This window comes from Elgaria multicarinata, chromosome 2, assembly GCF_023053635.1.
Source record: "Elgaria multicarinata webbii isolate HBS135686 ecotype San Diego chromosome 2, rElgMul1.1.pri, whole genome shotgun sequence".
NCBI lineage: Eukaryota > Metazoa > Chordata > Lepidosauria > Squamata > Anguidae > Elgaria > Elgaria multicarinata.
The window spans coordinates 99,409,539-99,435,579 of record NC_086172.1 but is presented as its reverse complement, the minus strand read 5'-3'; the positions used below and the strand labels follow the sequence as shown (position 1 = coordinate 99,435,579).

Below are 26,041 nucleotides of genomic sequence, written 5' to 3'. Positions count from 1 at the left end.
GTCATCAGACATGGGGTAGGCCATTTTTTACAAAACAACCCAGTGTGGCATCAAAACATAAGATCAGCCCCACGAGATCAGAACAAAGGTCCATTCCTTCCAGCATCTTGCTTGTCATGCTGGCAAACCAGTTGCCTCTGGAGAATGCCCATGCACAGAGCATGTCAGCAATAGCCCTCTCCCATTGCTGTTCTGCAGCACCCAGCATTTAGTGCCTCTGAAGCTGGAGTTTCCATATAGCCATTATGACTAGCACTACTCATGCATTTGTCCTCCGTTTTATCCCCCCTTTTTAAAGCCAGACAGGGCCCTGTTAGGAGAACGTGGGCTACACGTCACTGAACCTGAAGCTAAGGGGTTAGTCTGTACCTGATCAAGGTGGGAGAGGATTGCTGGGATGCTTGCATTGCCCTTTCCTATCTCCTCCCTGTACTTCCTTCTTCTTCTTGGTCCCTGCCTGCATTGGTTGCTGACCACATGGCTGACCTCAGCCATCCTACCCTAGGATGGAAAGTTCCTTGTCCCTGAAGTAAAGCTTCTCTTAGACCACCACTGGAGTGTTTCTTTTGTTGACACGCATGGCTACTCACCGGGAGCTGGTTCAGAGGACAATAGGGCCAAACATCATTCTCTTTTTAAAAGCGTGCTTTAAACTACTGCCACTTTGATTTTAATGAAAAGCTGCAACACAGAGCTCAGAGCCAGTATTGGCCTCCTGATCCAGGTGCTCATGTTAGTTTCCTGATAAAAAAAACAACAACTCTCTTTTCCAGCTGCTTTTTTATACCTCTACCCCAGCTGTAGCAAATAGCACCTTCCTGAGCAAACAGCCATGGGTGCAAGGGATTCTTGACGGGAACCTGGTGTAGTGCATTCTGGCATTGTATTCCCAGATCAGGGCCCTGCAGATGTTTTTCATTCAAAATAAAAGTGGCAGCATTAAGCACACCTTTTTTTAAAAAAGGACATATAACATTTAGTTTACCCCTACAACAGTGCCATCACATCTTTTGGCAGGAGAGCACCATAAATTAGTTAATATTGCATGAAGAAGTTCTTCCTTTTCTCTGCAGTTTTGGCTGAGAAAGAGAGAGTTCAATTTGCCCAGTGGACCTTCATGGCCAGCTTTCTACCCACTACACCATACCAGCTTTCAATGGTGTGATAATATGCAAAACACATTGATGAACTTTGGGACTAATGCGGATAAATGAGTTTAGGAAGGAACTCTGGGACATATGTGAAAGTCCTAGCAGGAAGTAGCAACTCTTCTTTAGAAACTAAACTGCATGTATTATCAACTTCAGGACCAGATGTAAGATTAGAAACAATGGTGATTTATAATCTCCAATGGTGGCTCTAACTGGAGAAAGCCGTTAAATCTGTAGATTCTAAACACACAGTAAATGGAGCCTTATTGCATCCCCAAAGCCCTTAGAAATCTTGGAAATCATGGTAACACACAGCTCACTGGTGGATTGGAATCTATGGGTCAATCTAGCCCAGTATTGTCAACACTGACTAGCAGTGGCTCTCCAGGGTTTCAGGAAAGATTCTTTCCTAGCCCATACTGGAGAAGCTGGACATTGAACCTGGGACCTTCTGCACGCAAAGTAGGTGCTCTACCACTGAGCTCAACCCATCCCTTAGCAGCTCATCCACAACTACTGATGATCTTGCCTGAAAATCCAAAATTGCAGCCAAGTGTTTGATCTATTCCAATAGGAACAGAGTGTGTGTCCTTAAACACACTCCAGAGTGCTCTAGAGTGTGCAAAGGTGCCCAGTTGATACTTAGAGATTCCTCATCAGGAGATTTGAAACCCCTTGCTTTAGAAGACAAGAATAGCACAACTGTAAGCAATCACACTTGTACCAAAGTGTTGTGGTTGTTCCCTCCCTGACACTCTCCAGTTTTGTATACTTCTCCAAGTACCAATTGCTGAGAGATCTGAGTCAGAGTTTAGGTCAGCAGACATCTGGCAAACCAACAGTGAATAGAATATGAGTTAAGCTCTGCCCACTGAAATAAGCACAATGACACTTACATAAGGGATTACACTTCTCAAACAAATGGATGTGGTACTTGAACAAAAGATAATGAATAATGCAGCGTGTACACAGAGAGAGCACACCAAATTGATCCAGAAGCACACAATGGCAACCGCAACCTGCATGACCAATAGATAATTAAGGAAGATTACTTACTGACATAGATATCCCATCCTAAGGGGTTCATTCTGAGTTGTGGCATTATCTAAAAGGCTTGATTGTCTCAAATAAGAGCCAGTATGGTGTAGTGGCTAAGGTGTTGGACTGTGAGTCGGGAGATCCAGGTTCTAGTCTCCACTCGGCCATGGAAACCCACTGGGTGACTTTGGGCCAGTCACAGACTCTCAGCCAAACCTACCTCACAGTGTGGTTGTTGTGAGAATAACATGGAGAGGAGGAGGAGGATTATGTATGCTGCCTTGGGTTCCTTGGAGGAAAAAAGGCAGGATATAAATGAAATAAATAAATAAATGCCCCTGAAGACTGCCTTAGATGCACTAGCCCTGCTTCCCCCTTCAGAGCCATGCTTGGTCAGACCACACTGCAGTCTGATGCAGAAACACTGTTCTCTTGGGCAGAGCCACGGCTATGTAGAATTTTCATTCACAATGTGAACTGCTGGCTTCCTAACTTTTCATTTTCTTGGCTTTGGCACCTTACATCTCACATTTCACAATACCTCGGTGATGTGTATCAACAGCCTATTACGGCATATTTTGTTGCCACTGACATTTGTTTCTATCATGTGGGATTTTTTATGTGCTTGGTTGTGTAGCTGAGCATTTACAAAAGCTAGATGAATAAAATAGATGCCGTCTTCAACCACTTTTCTTACCTGCTCATTACGTCTGTAATAGTTATAATCACACAGCAAGCCAAAATGGCCTCCACCCTCAAACGGAGTCCTCTAAATGTACTTTATACTTAAAAAGCTGATTAGGTAAAGGTTCTGAGCCTAACAAAGTTTTCTAAGCACTTTGTGTGTGTGTGTAGATTGTCCTTACCTTTATTCTTACTTCTCTGGGTCACCGTCTTTTTTGCCACATGCCACATGAACTTCTGCAAGTTTGCCAGCTTTGCAGCTGCTGCATACTACAACTGCAGTGAAGAGCTAATTATTTCTACCAGGGTACTGAAGATCAGGATTTCAGCTCAGGAGTGATTCCCAAGCACCATGCCCACTAGGCATCTGAAGTGTTACTACCATCTTCCTTGGCAGACTGAACTCTTCTACTGAGAACCATTCTGTGCAATTATGCTCAAGCCTTAAATTTATGTTTTCCTCAATACACTGACTTGTTTCTTTCTACTTTTCAATTGGTGGTTGTGTAAAGTGAATATGAAATGCTACGATCCAAAGAGAAGTTAGAGGGCTTTTTATCTGGTACTTTAAACACACACACACACACCACCAAGTTCAAATAAGGTACAGCCTGATACTAATTGTATTTACTCAGAGGTATATACCATTGAAAGCAACTTCCTAGTAACCAAATCTTGCAGGCTGATCCTGTGCATGTTTGCTTGGAAATAAATTGTACTGAGTCCAATGGGACTAACTTCTAATAAAGTGTGCATTGATCAGAAACCTTGTGGGGGGGGATCTACACTACTGCTTTAAAACACTTTATAACAGTTTTGACAACTGTTGGGGCCCAGGACACACTGCATATACAGGTTTCAAAACATTTTCAAAGTGCTTTAAAGCGCTTTAAAAGCAGTAGTGTAGATCCCCCCCTTGAAATATTTTTTTAACCTTCTAGAGACACTGTATTGTATCCAACACTCATTCCACTGATAGAAACAGTTCCACCAGTGGAACTGGGAGGAGGTGATTCCCCCCTAGTATCCCCACACACCCTCAAAATTTGCTCCAGAAGTCTGGGAAACCCTCCAGGGAAATGTTTTGGGCAGCGCAGGGGCTGCAGGGGAAAGGAGATAGGGAGAAAGACCCGTTGTACTAGCAGTCTTCTTCTAGGGCGCCGTTGGATTTAACCAACTATTTCCCCCTTCAATTTTATTACTTATTTTAGGAATATAGTAAACATACATTTTACAAGCTACATTAACATTACAAAACTATACTTACATAATCACTCAGAACAATCTCTTAACAGATTAATAACTTAATTTGAAATTTGACAGTATGTACAGCTGAAAGCCTTAAATACTGTACCTGTAATTCAATGAGATTTGCGTGAGAATTAAAACTTTCATTTTTGTAAGTGAATGTAGCTTTTACATTTCCACTGATTTATCCAAATGGAAGATATATATCCTTATGTAATTATTACTTTAATATCCGTTGTTCTTGGGCTTTTTTTGTTCACATCTGATCTTTTAATCCACAACAAGGATCAGCTGTAAGAATAGTCTCTTACATAAAATTCTCTATGGTAAATGCAAGCCGTACACTTTTAGCAAGTGTTCAGTTGCTAACAATGGCTCAGGTTGCAATTCCATACACACTTACCTGGATGTTCACCTCATTGAACTCAGTGGGGTTTACCTCTGAGCAGACATTCATAGGAATGTGATGTCATTTAGCTGAAATACATAATAATGCTAATTTGAACATTTCTAATTGGAATAATTGAAAAGACGAAATTCAACTGTTTTCTTAAGCATTCTCTTGTTAACATAGTAGTTTTTCTGGTTCGTACTGCTGATCTGAAATGTAAGTTTAAAAACAACAACACTGCAAGTGACGTTCCTTCTTTGATCCATGTTTGGCTCAGATGAACTATAACCAGAACATGGACCATGACTGCAAAATCATTCATGCCTGAAATCCCAGCACATAGTAATCTGTGTCCTTCTTATCATCAAATCACTTAGTGGTCTTTTTACATACTACACTGTTTAGCTTTAAGAACACTTTTGTCTTTGCTTTTTCCACTTGTATTTCTACTTGCTCATGTTCTGTTCTGGTGGTGCTAAAGAAACCTCCCCCAATCTGGCTGAAAAGGATACGATTTTCCCTGACCTGGATCCTTCCAACACATCTGTAAGGGTCCAGGGTAGGGCAAGCTGGACTAAATGTACAGGGATATCACTACTGACTGCCCCCAGATTTCATAATTGGAGTTGCCATTGTAACTGCAAGGCGGAAGGTGGTTGCACAAACCTGACAAAACACTTACTGTTTCCAAAAAATCACAAGGCCAGTTCCTCATGAGCAAAAGAACATTGTATTTTTCAAAAAAAAAGCTGCCCAAACATCTTTTGAAACACAGAGGACTTTCAAAAGCAGTTTGGGACAGACATGGCAGGGGATCTGTTGTTTGAAGGAGGAATGTCAGAAGTCTTTGGATGTGTCTAAAGTAGCTCCTTGGATCGTAGTGAGGTGAACACTGAGGTTAACAATTCCTTCCCTTGCACAGTCATGTCCTATAAGGGCCAAACTAAGCCATGGCTGCTTTTTTAAAAGTTAAATAATAACTTCAGGGCCCCAAACAAGATTGGGTTACCATGTTGCACAGGAAGGAGAGGATGAATCCTTTCCTCCTATGCCATGATCCTTGTGAAAGCCAGCCCAAAAAATTGAATTCATTCCATTAGTTGCCCAATTTTAAACGGTTTTTTAAAATTCTTTGAAGCTTCTTGTGTTCTGCTGCTGCACAACTCTTGACCATGAATACACACATAGCTAGAGTTTAAAGAAATGTTGCTCAGACATGCTGCCAGATTTGAAAAGATACCCACTTGGAATATTGCTCCATTGTTACTGAAACATCAGTTTGGAGGAGCATTGTGAAATAGTTAAAATAAGGCACTGGTGTTGCAGAATGGCCCATATTCTGCACTAACTTTAGCCTAGACCAGGGGTGGGCAACTTGTGGCCCCTCGATGTGTTTTGGCCTGCAAGTCCTCTAAACCCTAGTCAGCATAGCAAACGTGTATGTGAAGGCCTAATTTAAGTCAGTCTTAATTAAAATATGCAAATTATACCAATTGTTTCTGTAAATCAACTTGCTAGTAGCATTATAACACAATCTTCTAAATGTCTACTCTGAAGTAAATCTCATCATTTTAAATCGGGCTTACTCCCTGGTAAATGCACATAGGATCATGTTTCCAAAAGCCTTCCTTGGTTTTGAGCATCCATCAACCACTTACTGACGAACAGAAGCTGCATAATTTTTGTGGCTTGGTTTAATTTCCATTTGCTTTTAGTGGTTTGTTATAAGCATTTAAATTACACAAAATCAGGCACTGCTCCTATGTCTATGGGCTCATCTGATATCTTTTGCTATTAGGGCATAAATTTCTTATTTGGACATAAACTGGAATCTATTCCAAACATTCCGCCAGCATGACATTCTTGTGTGTTATTAATAACCCAGATTGTTGCTGCTATATCATCAATGGTTTTATTTTATTCTTATCAGAATAGCAAACTAATTCTTTCAGGAGAAGTTACTGTGCCATAGCTGCCTTTGTGTTATATGGAAAAAAATCAAGAAGCTAAATGTTCTGCTTTAACTAGAACACAGATTAATCAAATGAATTAGAAAAAGAAATGCACATTGCCCCATGTTTACAATGGGTAGGTCGGGAATTAGAACTTCCATTAAAAAATAAAAATCTCTGATGTGAAATAAGAAAGTTTGAATGTAAGGAAATGGGTGATTCCAATACTGAATGAAATGCAAGTATTCTTTTCCCCCCTTTGTTTTTATTAAAAGATAAAAATAGAAAGGGGACCGGCTAAGGTTTGCCCACTGGTGACTGGCTTTAACATGTTTCAATGTCAAAGCCGCAATTAAGACGCAAGGTATTTCCTTTAAATGGCTGTAATACAGTTTAATCTCCTGTCCGCCAAAAGTATTTCTGTAGAGAACCAAGTACCTCTTCTGCAGTCAGTTGCATCAAAATGCAGTTGATTTCGTTGCTTTAAGAGTTTAAAAACAAAAAGATGGAATCCTTCTTTAATGAAGGGGGGGGGGGCTTTTTTGTGTAGAAATGTATACTATCCTTCCAGGGCGGTAACTGGGTGATCACAATATAATTAAGCATGATTACGATTGTTACTATGATGCTGTTTCATTATAAAACACAGCCGTCGAGCCTTTTTTAAAAAAAGAAAGAAAGAAAGAAAGAAAGAAAGAAAGAAAGAAAGAAAGAAGAGACTGGGCTGGGGACAGAAATCCAATAATTCCTCTTCCCAGCATTGGGGGCTTATTGCACAGAAGGCAAAAACTACGGCGAAGCACAGCGCTGTGGTCCCTGAGATGTCGCGAAGGAAAACAGGAGGAGAAGCTGCTATACCAACGATTCGCACACGGGCACCGAGTCCGAGTCCTGGCTGTGCATGGAGCTGAGGCCCGTGTCGGAATCCTCGTCGTTGTCCTCGCAGTCTTTGCACAAGCCCCGGGCGGCCTGCTCCCCCCAGACCCCCGCCCCCGCGGTGAGGGCCGCCGGATCGGGGCTCTCGCCGCCCTGCGGGAGCTGAAGCGCCTCGCCCGCGCCCGCGCCCGCGCTCCCCGCCGCGTCGACGTCTAGCGACTGGAGGGTGCCGAGCAGGCGCTGCAGCTCCCGCTCCCTGTCGACCCAGGCGCGCTGCGTCAACTCCAGGTCGGACTTGACGGCGTCCAGGTCGGTGCTGAGGCGCAGCCCGATGTAGAGGCTGGTGCTGAGCTGCGTCTTGATGCGCTCCCGCTCCACGTGCAGCTCGCCGCCGCCGATCAGCTCGGTGGTGTTGCAGTCCGCCTCGGAGGAGAGGCTGGTGCTGGAGCCCTGGGCGGCCGCCAGCTCTTCCCGCCGCCGCTTCATCCAGCGCTCGTTGAGCTCCTCCTGGATCTCGCCCGCCAACTGCTCCATGAGCTCCTCCTGGCGGCGCCACTGCTCCTGCAGCAGCACTAGCTGCTCGCACTGCCGGGCGTACTCCTCCAAGTCGCCGCCGCCGCCGCCGCCGTCGTTCCTGGCGGCCGCCGCCGCCGCTGACTCGTCCTGGGCGGGCGGCCCCGCCTGCTCCGCCTCCCCCCCGGGGGGCTCCAGCTCGCCCCCGACCAAGTAAGTGTCCTGCACGTAGTTGACCCCGTGGCGCTTCATGCGGTCGAAGTGGATCCTGGCCTCGTAGCGGTCGATCTCCCGGTCCAGGTCGCGGATGCGCTTGATCTGCTGCCGGATGGTGTGGTCCTGCGAGAGGACGAGGTGCACCAAGGTCTCCATCCTCTCGGCCGCCGAGGACACCGCCGCCTCCTTGGCTGGCGGCCCCTCGTCGTGCGGCGGGGGCGGCGGCCCCCCTTTGCGCTTGTTGATCTTGGCCAGCTTGCGGAAGGCTTTGCGCACTACGCGGCGCTGCCGCTCCTGGCTCAGTGCCAGACTGGCCCGCCGGGCTGCGGCCCCCAAGCCATGCTGGCACGGGCTGTCCTTGCTGGGCACCACGCGGGCCTCGGCGCTCCTGGGCCCCGTGTTGGGCAGGGACGCCTCGCTGCGCACCAGCACGAAGCGCACGTTCTCCTGCTCGTCCCCCCAAGCCGACCAGAGCCGCAGGATCTTGGTCTTGTTGGGCAGGATCCTCTCGAAGCCCCGCCACTTCTCCACCATGCAGTACGAGTGCGGGGGTCCCGACAGCATCCCCCCGCCGCACTCCTGCAGCGACGCCAGCTGCTGCTGCTGCTGCCGCCTCCCCCCACGCCTCTGCTTGCTGTCCTCCAGAAGCACCCGCACTACATCCGAGCAAGTGGTGCGCCTCGAAAGCCCCGAGATTAACTTCTCCTCCTGGCAAATCCAAACCGAGATCTGCTTTTCCTCCGGCTCCATCAGGGCCCGGCGGCTCGGTGTTGCTGGCGCCCGCGGCGGCGGCGGCGGCGGCTACTCCCAGCAGACGCGGCGGGATCCCCCATAGGAGCAGCGCTCAAGGCAGCCACGGGCCAACTTGGAGAGCCCGGCAACCGAACCGAGGCATCGCTCCAGCCTCTGTCTGGGCTCTTCCTCCCTGGGGGCTGCAGCTAAACTAATCCGAAGTTGGAGCGCTCCATGATCCGAGCCCACTGTCGCTGCTTGTGTGCTCCAGGATCCTCTTTCTCTTTCGCTCGCTCACTCCGGTGCGTAAGATCAGGCGGTGGCGGAGTCCCGGGAAAAGGCCAGCTCCGGAGTGCCAGCTCCTCCTGCTGCTCTCAGCGCCTCCTAGTCCCAGTCTCCTTTTGCTCTGACACTGCCCTCGCTTCGCTGCCGCGTTTTCCTCTCCTATCACGTGGTTCTCCTCCAACACACGCTGACATACACACACTCTGAGCAGCCCTCCCGTTTGATCCCAGGCTATCTTCCTGTTACCGATTTTCTCGTAGTCTTTGGCCAGGTCCCTCTGAAAAAAGGCGCTGAACACTTTTGTCTGATGGTTAAAAAAAAAAAAGAAAGAGAAAAGCCTGTCAGCTGTTTCGGAATGGGATTCGATAGTCCCCTTGGGAGGGAAGGGGGAAGGAGCTGTCCTCCTGAAGACAAAACTTCAAAGAAAGCAGCCAAAACCCGTCAAAAATGTCTTTCATTTCAATAAAATCCCTGGCCCTGTAATTAAAAGGAGTTCATGTGCACCAAAGCACTTTGCAGATTAAATGCACAGCGAACAGTAAAATTTACTAAGTGTAAATTTGATGCCAAGATTCAAAATTGCTACCCAGATTCAAAGAGAGATTGTACCATTTATTCCAATAAGAAAGAATGATTAGACCAGTGCCCCCCAGATGTGCAAGTAGAACGGCTGTGCTGCCTGGGAATTATAGGAACATCTGGAGAGCACCACATAGGGGAAGACTGTATTAGACTATAAGGCTGCAAGTGATAAGCACACTAACCTGGGAGTAAGCCCCATTCAGCACAGATTTACTTTCTAGTAAACATGTATAGGGTTGTGGTAGAAGTATACATTTTGAAAACCAAATTGAATGGATTTATGGATTTGGTTTTCACTTTGGGTTTTTTTTTAATCGTAGTAATTTATTGTGTGTCCCCCTGAAAATAGTTAATAATAGTGATAACATGTCATTTTAAATTCCTTACATTTTTTAATCTGCAAGTTTTCTCAATATGTTTACTTTCCATTGTTCTGACGGCTTTTGATATGGGAGTGTTCTTAAACAAGCAATCTTGGTGAAGCATTCTGCATCAGCCCTAACCACACATTGATTTGTTTTTGGTTAAAATAACTTAGATGCCACCTTTCATAGCAAAGCTCTCTTAGGGCAGCTTACCAAAAAAAAGTCATGAAAATGAAACAAAATCTAAAATACAAATAAAACAGTCCAGTTTCAAAAACTATAAATACCAGAAGTTTAAAACCAGCTTGCAACACTTTTAATAGAACACATTTCAAAACCAATACTTTTTAAAGGGCCGTTTAAAAATGATCACAGATGGGGCGATATGGACTTGTTTTGGGAGAGAGTTCCAAAGATATGGGCTACTACTGAAAAGCCCCTGTACTCTAGTGCCATGGTCTTCAGAGGTGGGTTGTGAGCCACACTCAGGTAGATCATGGAAGTGTCACCAACATTTCGTTTTGTGGGGAAGATAGCCCCATCCCTTCAATACTGGGCCTCACACACCACAAACCTCCACCCCATGTATAGGCTCTTGGAAATGGGTCCCATGTTTCTGGTTAGGATTCCAGGTAGGCCTCCATTCTTGACCAATTGCTCTGGTGGATCTTGCAGGCAGGCCTCACAGGCTGATCTTAAGGCCTGGCCAAATTTGTTGTATAGGTGCAGGCATTCCTTCAAATAATGTGGTCACAAACCATGTCGGGTTTTTCCTTCAGACATATTATTAATTGCATGCATATCTTTTTCCTATAAGAAACTGAGAAACCCAGGTAGTCTCGCAGGCAGTGACCAAGCTGAGATCTGCTCATCTTGTACCATGAAACAACATTAGGTGCCATTAGACCAGAGGGAGGCAGCCTTTTTTGTATGTGGACGCATTTGGCAATTTGATAAACTCTTTCTGGACACCACCACAAAATGGCTGCCATAGAAGGCATGATAAAGGACAAAAGACTGAAGTGGGGTCCTAGCCCCACAATACTAAACAACTCCTTTGAACCCACAATGTTCAGCAATCTCTGCTGGTAACAAAATGTGTTAGGTTTTTTAAAAACACACACACACGTTAGTTTAGGACACCTCAGTGGGTGCCATGGAAGGTGTCCAGGGGTGTGTTGGTGCTCGTAGGGACCAGTTTCCCTACACCTGTATTAGATCATTCTTTAGGCTCAAAAAGTTACAAGAGCCAGGTGAGAAGCAGCCATAGGAAGGCATTTCTCAAGCCACTGCCCTCCAACCTACATCCTGAGGTGGTCGTATCCCATGAGAAGACTGTCCTCCAAGCCTCCGTGTTTGAATGAGCTCTTATGACCACCTAACTATAAAGCATCTCTCTGACCATCATATCTTCATTTTGAACTATGTCCACCCCAATGTGAGGTGCTGCATCCAATCCATGTTACAGTATGCGCTTCCTGTGTCGGGGAAGAAAGGTGGTCAAGCAGCGCAGTACTAAACTTTGGAAACCTGTTAAAGTGCTGGGACAGAATTTGCAAAAGCAGCACATTAGTAGGTGGGTTAATTAAGTGCTCTTCAGTGACGTACAAGTTGCTTCGTTACATCTCTACAGCAATTGCTTTAGGCTGTATGCAGGCTTAGGCAGATTTTATTGGTTTGGTCATGCTAGGTTTTTATTTGGAAAAGTTTCTTCAAAAGTGTAATACATACAGACATACAGACATACACACACACACACACACACACACACACACACACACACACACACACACCTTAAATGAAAAAAGAGAGAATTTGAGGATCAGGGCTGTGCTGGGGTAAGTGGACCTGCTGACAAATATTCCTGGACTAGAACCATGGTGTTCTGCTTTCGTTCCTTCTCCCCCTCCTTTTTCAGAAGAGAACAGCATCCTTACTCAGAACTCCATCTTTAGAGCATATGAACACTTTTTAAAAAGAAAAGAAAATTGTAGCAATGAGATTTTGGCCCTTGCTTTTTAGTCTTGTGCAACTTCAGTCTCCCCATCAGACCTTTTAAAAAGGCTCAGAATTCAGGAATTTTTTTTCCATTTTTTGTTTGTTTGTTTGCGGTGATGGTGATGAATTCACATTTCCAGCTGCAAGAACCGTAATATTCTTCTTAAAACAGTACGTATGTCCTGGTTGTGCTTTTTATACTGTATTTTGTATTTGTGTTTTTAGATTGTTGGTTGTTTTATTACGGTTTTAATTTTTGTGAACTGCCCAGAGAGCTTCGGCTATTGGGTGGTATAAAAATGTAATAAATAAATAAATAAATGAAAAGAACTCATGGCACTCTCAATGTTTGTAATTTCAGATTTTAACTGTTTGCTGCAACCCTGGGGAGAAAAGGTGATTGCTTATGCTCTGAAGAGCTAGACCATTCATTACATATACAGCATAGCCACGTGTGGTGTTTTCTAGGGTGGCAGTATACAAAAGAGGACAGGTCCCTGCACTTTTAATAGATGTGCAGCAGGAGGAAAGTTTAGCTGAAAAAGAGCCCTTTCCTCTTTTGCATCTGGCCATCCTATGTTTTAAATCTTATTTTAAGATGCTTGCTTATTTATTTATTTATTTATTACATTTTTATACCGCCCAATAGCCGAAGCTCTCTGGGTGGTTCACAAAAATTAAAACCATTAAGAACATAATAAAACATCCAACAATCTAAAAACCCAAATACAAAATGCAATACAAAAAGTACAACCAGGATAAAACCACACAGCAGAAATTGATATAGGATTAAAATACAGAATTAAAACAGCAAAGTTTAAATTTAGATGTTGAAATACTGAGAAAATAAAAAGGTCTTCAGCAATGAAAAGAATAAAGTGTAGTCGCCAGACGACCTCTCTGGGGAGCTCGTTCCACAGCTGGGGTGCCCCAGCGGAGAAAGCCCTCCTCCTTGTAGCCACTTTGGCAGGGGCTCACGGAGAAGGGCCCCTGTGGATGATCTTAAATGTCCAGGCAGGTACATACAGGAGGAGGTGTTCCTTCAAATAACCTGGCCCCAAGCCGTTTAGGGCTTTGTATGCTAGTACCAGCACTTTGAATCAGGCCCGGACCTGGACTGGCAGCCAATGAAGTTGTAAAAGGACTGGCATGATGTGATCTCGCCGGCCTGTTAGTAAACAGTCTTCCCTGTTTTGTACCACCTGAAGTTTCTGGACCGTTGTATAACGTGTTGCAGTAAAAACGCATTGCAGTAATCCAAACGAGAGGTTATCAGAGCACGGATAACTGTAGCTAGGCTATCTCCATCCAGATAAGGGCGCAGTTGGTGTATCAGCTTAAGCTGATAAAAGGTGCTCTTTGCCACTGAGTTCACCTGTGCCTCAAGTGACAGTTCTGGATCCAAGAGCACCCCCAAACTACGGACCCGATCCTTTAGGGAGAGTGCAACCCCATCCAAAACAGGGCAAACATCACCTCGCTGGACAGATGAACCACCCACTAACAGTACCTCCGTATAGTCTGGATTGAGTCTCAGGCCATAGCTAGACCTAAGGTTTATCCCTGGATCATCCAGGGGTCAAACCTGTTCATCTAGGTGACACACAGGGAATTCAGTGCTCAGGCAGGGGTGAACCCTGGATGATCCCAGGATAAACCTTAGGTCTAGCTGTGGCCTCAGTTTGTTAGCCCTCATCCAGTCCATTACCGTGCCCAAGCACTGGTTCAGAACAGCCACTGCCTCACCTGGGTTTGATGAAAAGGAGAGATAGAGCTGGGTATCCTCCGCATATTGATGACACTTCAGTCCACATCTCTGGATAACTTATCCCTCCGTATGCTTATCCCTCCTCCAGAGCAGTTTACAGTTTTGAGCGAGACAAGAGGCTTCTTTAAATGAGTGATTTATAGCACTCTCGTGACTGGCCACTCACAAATGTTCATGATTCATTTTGATGATGCCATGAGCCTCCTGTGCATCTCCTCCTTTTCCCGGTTTTTCTATTAAAAAAAAATAAACCTCAGAAATCCTGGTTCTCCTAAAATTTGTTGGAATTTCCTGCTGTCTGCAGTCAAAGTTGTGCTATAAAATGCCCACTAGAGCTTGCAGTTCCATTAAACTGTATGGGCTGGGAGGTTTTACATTACAGGCCACGTAGTTGCTGCTCTCCTCCTGTGTAATTCAGCTTGTTTTAAATGTGGAAGAGAAGCAGGAAGCAGATCAAAAGTAAGAAAATTCAATTTTCCCCTAGAAAGTCCTCTAGAAAGGAATGATGTCTGTAAGTAAAAACGGTTCTACGTAGATTATCTAGAACATTATGGAGTACAAAGCAGGAAGGGGGAAATTCAAGTAAAACGTACAGAAAGTAGGGAAGGACGTGTAAAACGTGAGATATGTCATAGTGTTGGCAATCTAGAAGTATGAGCACTGAGTTGGGCCTGGTGCTCCCTTGCAGGATCAGTGCTCAGAACCAAAGATGCAAGCTCTGGGCATTCTAGGCATCAAGTCCTAGAGATCAACACACTCATAATATTACATTATAAGCATGTGGTTGCAAAGATGAACTTGCATATGTCTAGACTGCTTCCGTATTAACGGACCAGACATGCTGTTGGCACTTAATTCAGGTAGTACAACCATATTAGGACACCAACATATGTAAAAGCTTTGTTCACATTTTTGATCTAGTGAAGTAAAGCTGGGGAACCTCCAAATGCACCCCATGGGAGTTCCCTTTCCAAGCTTTCAAGCTTCATTCCCAAGCCACCCCACCCCTTTTCCCTCCTCCGCACTGAGAGGGGGGAGATCTTCAATCTACAGCAAATCAGAGATAAGCCCTTGCTCAGCACTGAGAAAGGGAGCCTCTCAATGCTGGGCAGGGAAAGTGTCCCCCTCAGCTGAGAAAGTGGGGCTGGGAAGGGTATGTATATGTATATATGTGTGAATGATGTGTGTGAGAGAGAATAGAGTGGATTAGTTGTCTATGTATGAAGTGTGTGTGCATGAAAACGTGATGCAGGGTGCATGCCAGTAGTAGCCTGACCCACATTGGCCAATAGCCCTGCCCTCTGGTGGCTTGTAGCCCTTGACAGCTCAGCCAGGAACCAATTGGTTCCCAACCCTGTAATAAAGCTTAATTGGCAAACTCTGTGTGACCTTTCTTAACACCAGAACTGATCTTTCAATACCATATTTTTAAAAATGGGAGAAAGAGTTGAGTATGGAGATACTACGTAAAGTATTGTATGGCTTAGCGGAAGGCTAGGTAAGAAACTGGTAGCAATGAATAAGAAAGATAGCTACTTTAAGACATTTCTTTTGTGGTACCTCACTCTATGCACATTTGGACTGATGATAACTCAGTCAATGGTACCTTACGCTATACAAGTTGGTGCCTCACTCTGTTCCCCATAATTTCCCCTATGTTTTCCATTCCCACCTCTCAGACACTGAGCATTAATCTGCAGCCAATGAGCATGTTCAGTTCTCCTTGAGCTTTGAGAGGGGAGTTTCCTGACCCATTTTAGATTTTGCCCCAAAGGCTTCCCCACCCCCTACTTCTGCAACCTCGCAGGTGCTGCATTCTCGCTTCTCATTTTCGCTAGGTGGTCATTTCTCAGCGTCTGAGTTCAAGGTGGAATATGTGGAATTGTGTAAGCCGTTAATTCAGCCCTCTGGCAATCCGGCTGGGAGAGAGGGGGATTGGAGATGTTAGAAAGAAAGAGCGAGCGAGAAAAGGGATGGCCTCACCCGATGCCAGCCACAGTGTGAAGATTCCCGAAGGAGAGCATTGACCAGAGTTCAATGGAGAAAAGGAAGCAGCATTGTTGGACAAGACAGGGAAATACAGAAGTTAATTGCTTGGGAAGGGCTGCATTCGGTTACTTATTCGGTTTGGCAGCCTCTTCTAGTCCCTTCCTCTTTTGCCTGTCATTTTAACCCCTCTTTCCTCCCAAGAAAAAAATAATGTCACTCACATTTCCAGAAAGCAAGATCCTTGTTAAAATTGAGCACCTTCAGTTTGTGGCCACAGCTCAATGATAGATCACCTGCATATGGAAGGCCCCAGGTTCGATCTCCAGGTAAGACACATAAAATTCCTGCCTGAAGCCCTAGAGAGCCCCTGCCAGTTAAGTATTGGCAGTACCTGGGGTTGATGACCCAATGGTCTGGCTTGGTATAAGGCAAGCTTCCTATGTTCCTATATTGGGAATCTGGTAGTAGGCTTCTGGTGTTCCAGTAGGGGGCAGTGGTGCGCAGACTAATGCATAGAACAGCATTCCTTCCCCAAGAAAAACAGAGCTGCTCTTTCTTCCCAATTAAACACCATCACAGGAGTTCACTTCTGTGCTGAAGCACCAGCAAGATGGAACAGTGTCTAAAGGAAACAAAATTGTTACCATGTCTATCCTGAGTTAAATGCTACTGAAAACTAAGTTTTATTTAATTATTTTTAATTACAAATAAAAAAGAATGCCTTATTCCCAGAGGTGATGTTCATTGTGACATAGTTACTGAATTTGCTGTATAAAAAATTCCTATCAACCATCTTTCAAGTCCAAGTAAGTATAGTTGAGAAAGATCTTGTTTCTAGAGGGGGGTTTAATCTCCATGTTTGAGAAGGGATCCTACATAACTCTTAACACATAGCAGTAATCCATTGCTTTCAGTGGGATGTGCAATGCAGCTCTATGCATGTGCATTGAGGTCCCATTGTGTTCAATGGGACTTACTTCCAGTTAAGTGTGCATAAGATTCCTGAGTGACAATCATAACACACTTCCTAAGAACACGGTGGGATTTACTTTTCAATAAACATGCATTGAATTGTGCTACAAGCACAAATGTATGTAAATTGGGGCACTTAATAATTATTATCCAGATTTTGTATGCATGTAGCTTTTATAAGGTTCCCCTTTAGTGTACACATTTATTTATTTTATTACATTTATATACCGCCCCACAGCCGAAGCTCTCTGGGCGGTTTACAACAATTAAAAACATTAAAAGTATACAAAATTTAAAAACCATCAAAACATAAACAGTATAAAAAACAACATCTATTCAGAAGTAATCTTCATTGATTTCTATTGGGCCTTCTCCCAGGTAAGGATGTATATGATTGCAGTCTTATTCTTACAATGTGCCCTTATACCAATGAGATGGAGTTTGGGTTTTAACTTGTTTGTCTTAATGGAAATTAATACCAGTTCCTATCAATAGTGCTCTTTGCAAGATCCCACTCTATAAGGTTTCTCAGCACATCTGAAAAAGTTCTGATTAGAGACTGATTAATTGTGATTAGAATTTATAGAAAATTCCTCTAGAAGTGCAAAGTAGATTAAGTGCCATTTTCTTGGTAGAAAGGTATAGTACAAAAATAAATTTAGAGAATGAAATTACTGTATCTGCTCTGTTATAGTTATCTATAAGTAGCCTCTCTTCTTTTTATTTAATCAGGGTATTAAAAATATTTACCTTGCAATTATCCATACTTTTTCTTTAAAAATATTCCATGGCCTGGTGTTTGCATTTTTATTTGATGATTAGCTGCTTTAAACTAAGTGAATAAACAGATTGTCAGTAAAGAAAATTTGCGCAATCAAATTTTAAGCAGCCAGAAACTAATGGTATCAGAAGGGTTACGGCCACAATCCACTTCATTGTTATGCACATTTAACACTGCAGTACTCTATGCATACTTACCTGCTATTTCTGAGTAGACATGCCTAGGTTTGCGTTGTGGAGTCCCACTGAAATCAGTGTGGGCTAGGCCGTTGCCGCTCAGTACTAGATTGTGGCTTGGTTGCTTTAATTAATTGACATATTTTAAGAATTTCTTCTGAACGGTTTAAAATGCTTTGCTGAATATGATCACCTGAAAGCATGCATATTGCGGTGTGTTGTTTCCTTAATATCCTCTTTCTTTGTTTGTTTGCTTTTTGCAGAAAGAAAATACTGTCAGAGTTAGATGAGCCAAGGTGAGCTACAGCTGAGCTTCAATCCTTCGCTTTGTGGTGAGTCTGGTCTTTGTTTCTTTCCTGAACAGCAGTGCCATTTGTTCCTTGTCCCTCCTGGGGTTCCTGTTAATCTTCTTTTACGAGGCTTTGCAGTGGACGCCTTGCACTTGTTGTTTTTGTAAGTGTGAGACAAACATCAGTGCAGGCCCGAAGCACAATGAGACCATTAATCAGATCTGTTACAAGCTCTTGGAGAACCTGCCCGGGTTTGAGATATATGAATAGGGAAGGAGGCCACTTGAGCATACACATCACTCTTTCACAGAAGCCTTGTTTTCTTTCATACCTATTTGTTTCTGAAAGCATCATAAGAAGTTGCCTCAGGAAATCTGGTTCCCCCCCCCCCATTAGAATGCATTATAAAATCCTAAACCCCCCTCAGTCAATCGCCATGTGTGGAGCACAACTGAGATAATTCTTCATCACCCTAGCCTTGTACCACCCTTTGAAAAGAAACTGTCTCTCACTTGCAATCCGCATAGAAATTAGACTCCCCCCCCCCTAATTATGTAGTTAACAATTTGCTATTATGGCATCTTGGAGAAGTTGCTCTTTCGTTAGGTAATAATTCTGTATTTGGTTCTGCTGATTCGCATACATCATACATACAGTAGAAACTGATCTTAACTGAATAAATAGTATGGAAGTTAAATCCAAACATCCAAATAATAAAACAAATGGATACCTGGGATAGCTATCTCAGGAGGTCCATGTTAGTATATACTATTGTAAATTAGAACAGTATATACTAACATGAACCTCCTGAGATCCAATGTAAGCATATTTGGGCATAATGGGGTTTATGTCAGAATAGACACGTATAGGATTGCACTGTGATAACTGAGAGTCCATCTAGGATGGAGCCACTGTGTTCAAGATCTCTTAATTAACTTAGTTTATTGGTTAATTTTGTTATATTACAGGGCTAATTTATTGACAAATAGAGAAAAGATATTTTCAAACATGCCTCTGTACTTTTTTTACTCTTTTTTTATTCTTCCCAAAGAGAATAGACATTTTTCTCTGTGTGTGTTTTTTTAATTTGATGCCAGAGACCTTTGTAATCTGAAACCTTATCAGCAAGGCTAGTTTGAAAGTAATTCTGTCTCCTCTAATGTTTGAATGAATAAATAAATACGTAAATAAAACCTGGAGCTGAAAACAGCCCTGAAAATATCTGCCGGCATGATTAACCACCAATACAAGATATCCTGTAATGGAAGCATTGATTCCTTTTCCTCAGGAAAGCTTCTGTGGTCATAGCTAGATGGGGCAAAATCCCGGGATGATCCCCGGGATAGTCCCTGTGCATTCAGATGACGCACAGGGGATCCTGAGATCAGGGAGGGATGATCCCTCCCTTGCCCAAGATTTGCCCCCCCCCTTAGGCCCAGTTTTTCCACCGTCTCGGGCTGATCCCGAGACCACGGAACGTGTGGCCACTCGCCGCAGTTTGTCCCAGCTCCTCGTGATTCCTTGTGAGGAGCCGAGACCCACGCACAGGGTGCAGCGCTCCTCAGAAGCATTGTGCCCATCAGGGCTGGGGGGAGGGGGGAAGCAGGGGAAGTAATTATTTTTTAAAAAATAACTTACGTTTTGCACACGACCGTTCATGAGCTGCTGGCCCTTTAGCTGTAAAGGAAAAAAAATGGTGGGCGCGACACCTCTCCGTCTGAGGTCGGCACGCGCCGCGTGTAAACAGAGGGGGGATCTCATGATAAAACCATCATGAGATCTTCATCCCTCCGTTGCGGACTAAGAGGTAGGTCTAGCTAAGGCCTGTGTGATTTGAAAGTTTGTATGCTGGATTTTAAGATCTTGTTGGTCCATATAATTATATAGTGTGTCTCACTTGCTTCTAATTTGGCATCAGAAGCTAAGGGTGTAATCCTATGTGATCCAGCCTAGCTACTCATAAACCTCTGAACTCGGAGGCTTACAAGTGTCCTATACAGAGCGGGAGGCCACTAGCTTCCTTCCCTTCTTCCCTCCCCTCCCCAAAGCCTCTGTTAGATGGCAAAATCACCTGTCCAGCCAAAATGCAGAGTGGGAAGGCACCTCCTAGCCCACTTCCCCGATCGCCTCCCATCCCTGCCTCTGGGAATCCGCCCTTCTCTCGGTCTTTGCAAGTGCAGAGAGGTAGCCAGCATGGTTCTCTCTGTGGTAGCGACTAGCAGGAGGGGGAGGGGAGTGCGGTTTCCTGGGCCGGAGCTTCGCCTATGAGCTCGGAGGCTGGAAACCAAACAATCCTTTGTCCCTTTTCAGACACTGTCTGGGGGCATAGGATTGCTGAGGTGGATGCGGTATGAATATAGTGAGGTGTGTTTTTTAGTTTGTTTGTTTTTTGTAACATCAATATATATCTAGCTAGAAGTTGAGAACAAAACCTACTAAAAGTGAATAATCCATAGCTCTAGTAAATACATAGAATAAGGAGTTCAGTATTCAAGGACATTGACTATACATGTGTTCGTAAATAAATCAAATACTGGTGTACAAGAATTGTATTTGGTTTCATTACTTCATTTGTTTTCACTATTAGGAACCTTGTTTGTATTATTATTATTATTATTATTATTATTATTATTATTACTATTACTATTATTATTATTATTATTATTATCTAGTCGCTGTTTGCATTTGATTTTTTTTTTGTTCACTGATTTGCAGTTCTTTTGTCTTGTTATTCACATTCATTTTCTTTTCTTCACTTTTTAAATTTTATTTTGTCTGCTGCCACTTCTGGCACCAAAAGGAGCTGAGTTATTTATTACAATTATCTGCCTTTCCTCCAAGGAGCCCAAGGTGATGATCCTCCTCCTTTCCATTTTATCCTCACAACAACAACCCTGTGAGGTAGGTTGGGCTGAGAGTCTGTGACTGGCTCAAAGTCACCCAGTGAGCTTCATGGCTGAGGGGGGACTAGAAACTGGGTCTCCTGGGTCCTTGGCCAACACTCTAACCACTCTACCACAGTGGCTGCTGACTTCTGCAGCCATTCCAGACGGAATTGTTTTCCTCCGTAAATCCTCTGGATGTGTCATTCCTGGAGGAAAAGTGGCAGCCCCTTCTGATGGAACATCTGGGGCACTCTGGGAAGATAAAAAATGGCAGGTGCTAGAAATGACTTCAGAAGATAATACAGCTGCTGCCTTTGGAGTCATGTAAATTTCCCCTCCCCTGAATTATATGAATGAAGAGCGAGTGAATATTAATGCGCCTCCTGACTCATCTGTTCCTCTCTGCATTTGTTTCAGAACAAATGAAATTTGAACTAAATAGCTCCCCTTCAGTTCCTTTTTTTCATTCGTTTCAAGATTAATGTGCACTGCTATAGCAAAAACTCCTCGCTCGATATCGAGATATTTCAGCTCATTATGCTTTTCTTCACTGCTAGTAATTCCTCAATTAAAGAGAAGGAAACCCAAGAATTGGAATTTCTAAGACTATCCTTTTTATTCACTCAGTATTTTAACACTTAATTTTTAACTTAAATTATCCTGTTTTAACTCTGTATTTTAACCTTATATCAATTTTGCTGCCTGGTTTTATCCTGGTTGTGCTTTTTATATTGTATTTTGTATTTGTGTTTTTTAACTTGTTGGTTGTTTTATGATGGTTTTAATTTTTGTGAACCGCCCAGAGAGCTTCGGCTATTGGGCGGTATAAAAATGTAATAAATAAATAAATAAATAAATAAATATCCACTATTACCTGCAGAACGAATGAGCCATGTATCTTCGTGGGCTACTTTAGAATTCATTGGAGGTCACAACAATGCTCCGGGAAACCAACCAAAGGCAGGAGAATTAGGAAAGAGCATAGAAAGAATGGGAGAGCTTCTTCGTACTCTCAGCTTGCAGGGGCATGGGGAGGGGGAACGGGCATGTATCCAGAAGTTGCCTCCACATGACATCATAATCTTGTACACTAGTGAGATGTCAACACTGGATCTGAGTTCATGGATCAGGTTCCTCCACTGAAATGAATGGGAACTCTTGCATGCACACTCATGCACATGATCCAACAGCACATTGAAAGGTTTTCAAAGGGTGGAAATCCAGCTTCCCTGCTGCCAGCTATACAGAACCAAACAATAAAATGAACAAGAAAGAAGAAGATGAGAAGGAACATCTTAATCTAGCCAGAGGGAGATATCAAGTTGGGGTGGGGTGGGAGGGAGAGGAAGCATTGGGGAACATTTATTTCTCCCAGTCAGAATTCAAAATGAAGACTTCATTGAAAATTTCATGAATAATTACCGTTTAATGACTAATGGTTGAAATCAAGGCTTTTGGGGCCTTTGCCATGGCTTCAGTTGGGGATGCAACTGCTCTGAGCGATATGGCACAACCTCAAGGTACTCTTACCTTGGAGGAATTCATGTTTCATTATTAATATAGCCGCAAGAATAATTATTCAGTTATTAGCCCAAGATATCTGTTTTTCTAAACAGCCTTCTGGAAAGGACTTGAAAGTCAACGGAAATGATGCTACAAAAAGGATGTGCCTTCCCAGAGCACGTTGGCCATGTCTTTTCTGAAATAATTGAAGTGGAAACAATCATATGGATTTGCTTTAACTACTCCAGGGCAAACAATGGCCCTCTGAATCTTGCATTCCATTTTGCAAATGGGGCATGTTTACTCTGCTCTCTTTCACTGGCCTTTAACTCCCCTGCCCTGTCTAGAGTAGGGCTGTGCAGATGTTTTGTAGATCTCAAGATGTTTTGGAGTTCAACTCCTAGAAGCCCCTACCAGCATACCCAGTGTTTGGGAATGCTGGGAGTTGAAATCCAAAACATCTGAGATCTACTTTCTACCCAAACCAGCTCTGGGTGGGCAAATATCAAGCTTGTACAATCTACCTTGCTTTTCATGAGAATCCTGAGGTACACGTGGACTAGGTGCAAAATAGTTTGGTAGATGGACATGTGCCAAGAATCAAGGATGAGTGCCTCTTCAGCATATGCTTAGCCCAGGAATTTGTGCTTAGTACCAGAACCAAGCTCACAATTCCTTTCACTCGAAAATACACTCTGGGTCCCCTCCCCAAAGTTCTTTTCCACCATCCCTTTTGCCTTTGGTCCTCCCCATCACTGGCATGTGCCCCCCCCCTCGATAGTTTATCTGAAACTGAATTCAGCTCTCAGGCAGAAAGAGGTTCCACATCCCTGGATTATAAGTGAAACTGTCCAAAGCTACACGGTCCTAGCCAGCCTCAGTTATTGCCCTGTGTCCAACTCTGGCATGTGGTCACCAAGCTGTATCAAAAAGGGAAAAGGGGAAGAAGAACATGAATGTAGCACTTAGCATCAGCTGCTGCCATGCCAGTATTATGGGTTAGGTCTTGATCTCTGCACCATTATAAAGAGGAAAATAGTTCCCTTACAGTGACACACCTGTATTGATCCTGGAACTACTGGCTCGGTAAGTCATGGTTCATAGGCGTACATGTCTGATCTGGTCAACAGGAAGCCTGGTGAATTTGAAACAAGGCTTTGGAATCTCAGGAGAAAGCCGAGGAAGGAAGACAACGCCTGAGTGAGGAAGCTGGAAAGTAAATAACTGTGCAGTAGAGCTGGGCACCAACTCTGATTCCTATTAGCATCCCCCCCCTCTCTTTTCAGTCAGTGCTGGAAATTTCTTCTGAAGGGAGATAATGTTATAAACTCGCTGACTGCACAGTTTCCAGAGCCTCTGGCATTCAACAAGAGACTCTTGCTTTTAATCTTGCCCTTCTGTTCTTGTATTAAAGGATACATTTTCAAAGCAACAAGAGCACATTATCGGTACAAACAAATCTTCCTCACAAATAAGAGGATGTAGGTGTGTAACATAGAGCTCATTGCTTTGAACGTTTCCCTAAGGGGAAGGAGAGCAAATGTTTCCTGTGACTAGTAATGATATCACAATAAAGCCGAATGTGATTCTTGTGTCAGTCAGGATTGGCCTGTCTTTCTGTGGGAAGTTTGAACGAAGCTGCATTTCCTAAGGAGGGATGAATTTGCACTTGCACATGCGTGCTGCCATGTACCATCAGGTAGGCTGACAGAGCACTGAGGTGGACCTTGCTAGAAGCCCACTTTGAGAAACAGGAGGACTTTTTCAAATGCACCCTTTCAGCCTCTTCGCAACAGCTCAATCACAAAGCTGCTTGTGGCCTGGTCAGGACCAGCCCAAGACATTTTGGTGCCTGAGGCGAAGAACAAAATGGTGACCCTTCTCATTCTATGTACAAATACTGACTGGACTGTCAGTCAGGGTGGATTTGATTTAAATCAATTTGATTTAAATCACTACTCAGAAAGACTCAATTTAATCATGTGACTCCCCCCCCCACAAAAAAGTGCACTCTTCCTCGCTATATTTTACACAACTCAGAGTTACCAAAGACTAATTCTTGCTGGTATAATCTTAATATTTACAACCAGATGAAGGTTACATTTTTAGAATAGTAACTTTTCAGTTTAGTTTTACAGTTATATATATAAAAAATACTGATTTGGTTATACTATTAGAAACACATCATAGATAATTATGAAATTATGGCGAGGTGAACTATCTCCACTTTAATAGGTTAATCATTCATATTTGGACAACTTTTCTGCTGTACTTTATTGGAAGGAGAAAATCTTACAGAAACCTCTGGAAGAGCATGACATTGTAAATGGATTAATAGAATTCATTCATCAAAAAAATTAAACAGCCTCGTGCTACATAATTAAAAATTAATCCTTTTTTCATGATGAATAGGCTTTGGACTATGATGTATCTTAAATAAAAACTATCTTTAGATAGATTTTTTTCTCAAAAAGCATTTTATTAAAAAAATCTGATTTAATTGATTTAAAATTTAAAAATCCAATTTTTAATATATATTTTTTTTAAAAAATCATTGATTTTTATCCACCCTGCTATCAGTTGAATCTTTCTTCAGCACTGGCAATGGGACTGTGTTCACCACACTGGGCAGCAAGCGGGCTTTGAGGGTGTAGGGCAAACTACCTGGCACACAATTTGCTCATCCAACACCTCACTGCTGCCTTCTAGAACCTGCCACGTGAGGTGTCTGCCTCATGGTAGACCAGCCCTCTTGTCTGCCACAGTCATAAAAATGAGTTACACCAACCAGGGATGAAGGGGGAAATGTTGGTCTACATTTTTAAGTGAACCAACCAGACTATCATGTGAATCAAAATATAGTTATCCTTTAGACTGCAACCTTCTAGTTTTACAATGCAGATTTCAGCCCAGAAATTGCAAACAAAGATGCATACATTAGGAAAAGTTCCATACAAAAATACGTATATTAGGGAAACATGTATGAAAAACATGTCAATTCAGAAAAGTTGTACACAAAATGCTTATGTTAGGGTATGTTTGGTAAGAAAATAAAAGTGAACTTTTCTGCTTTTTTTTTTTACAAGCAAAATTGGCAGACTGATGTGGAATTCAGATAGAACAGACACTAGATACATATGAAACTGACATGGACTGGGTATATTGATTCATCCAACAGCTTTTGCTGTAGGAGGCAACTATTTAAGATCCAACTGAAGTTTCTAAATATGCAACTGACCATTCCCATAATGCCTGGAAGCAATGTGAGCAATCTTGTTTCATTTTATTTTCAGATCTTTAAAGGAATATTTGGACTCTGATGAGGTATGTAGGAAGGAGGATATAGCTCTTCTATCATGGACAGTCTGTGACCTTCCCAAAGTAAGAACATAAAAACCATGCTGGATCAGACCAACGGTCCATCTAATTCAGCACCCTGTTCACACAGTGGCCAACCAGCTGTCAACCAGGAACCCACAAGCAGGGTATTAGTGAACAGCACCCTTCCACCCATGTGCCCAGCAACTGGTGTATAAACTTGACTAAGTGGCATCTACTTCAGCAGGCAAACATTTATGCTCTTAAAGACAAGTGCATGCCTATTCTATAGTATGGGAGCTGGCTCTTCATGAAACTGGAGGGTCCA

At 43.3% G+C, this 26,041-nt stretch overlaps 1 protein-coding gene across 1 annotated transcript; it reads right to left on the bottom strand.

Annotated features, from left to right (window-relative positions):
• Window positions 1–7,316: 7,316 nt before the first annotated feature.
• Window positions 7,317–8,853, bottom strand: RASSF10 (Ras association domain family member 10). The gene has a single exon (XM_063118769.1). The coding sequence runs from the start codon at window positions 8,817–8,819 to the stop codon at window positions 7,317–7,319; it is 1,503 nt and encodes a 500-aa protein (XP_062974839.1). The 5' UTR covers window positions 8,820–8,853.
• Between the last annotated feature and the right edge of the window lie 17,188 nt (window positions 8,854–26,041).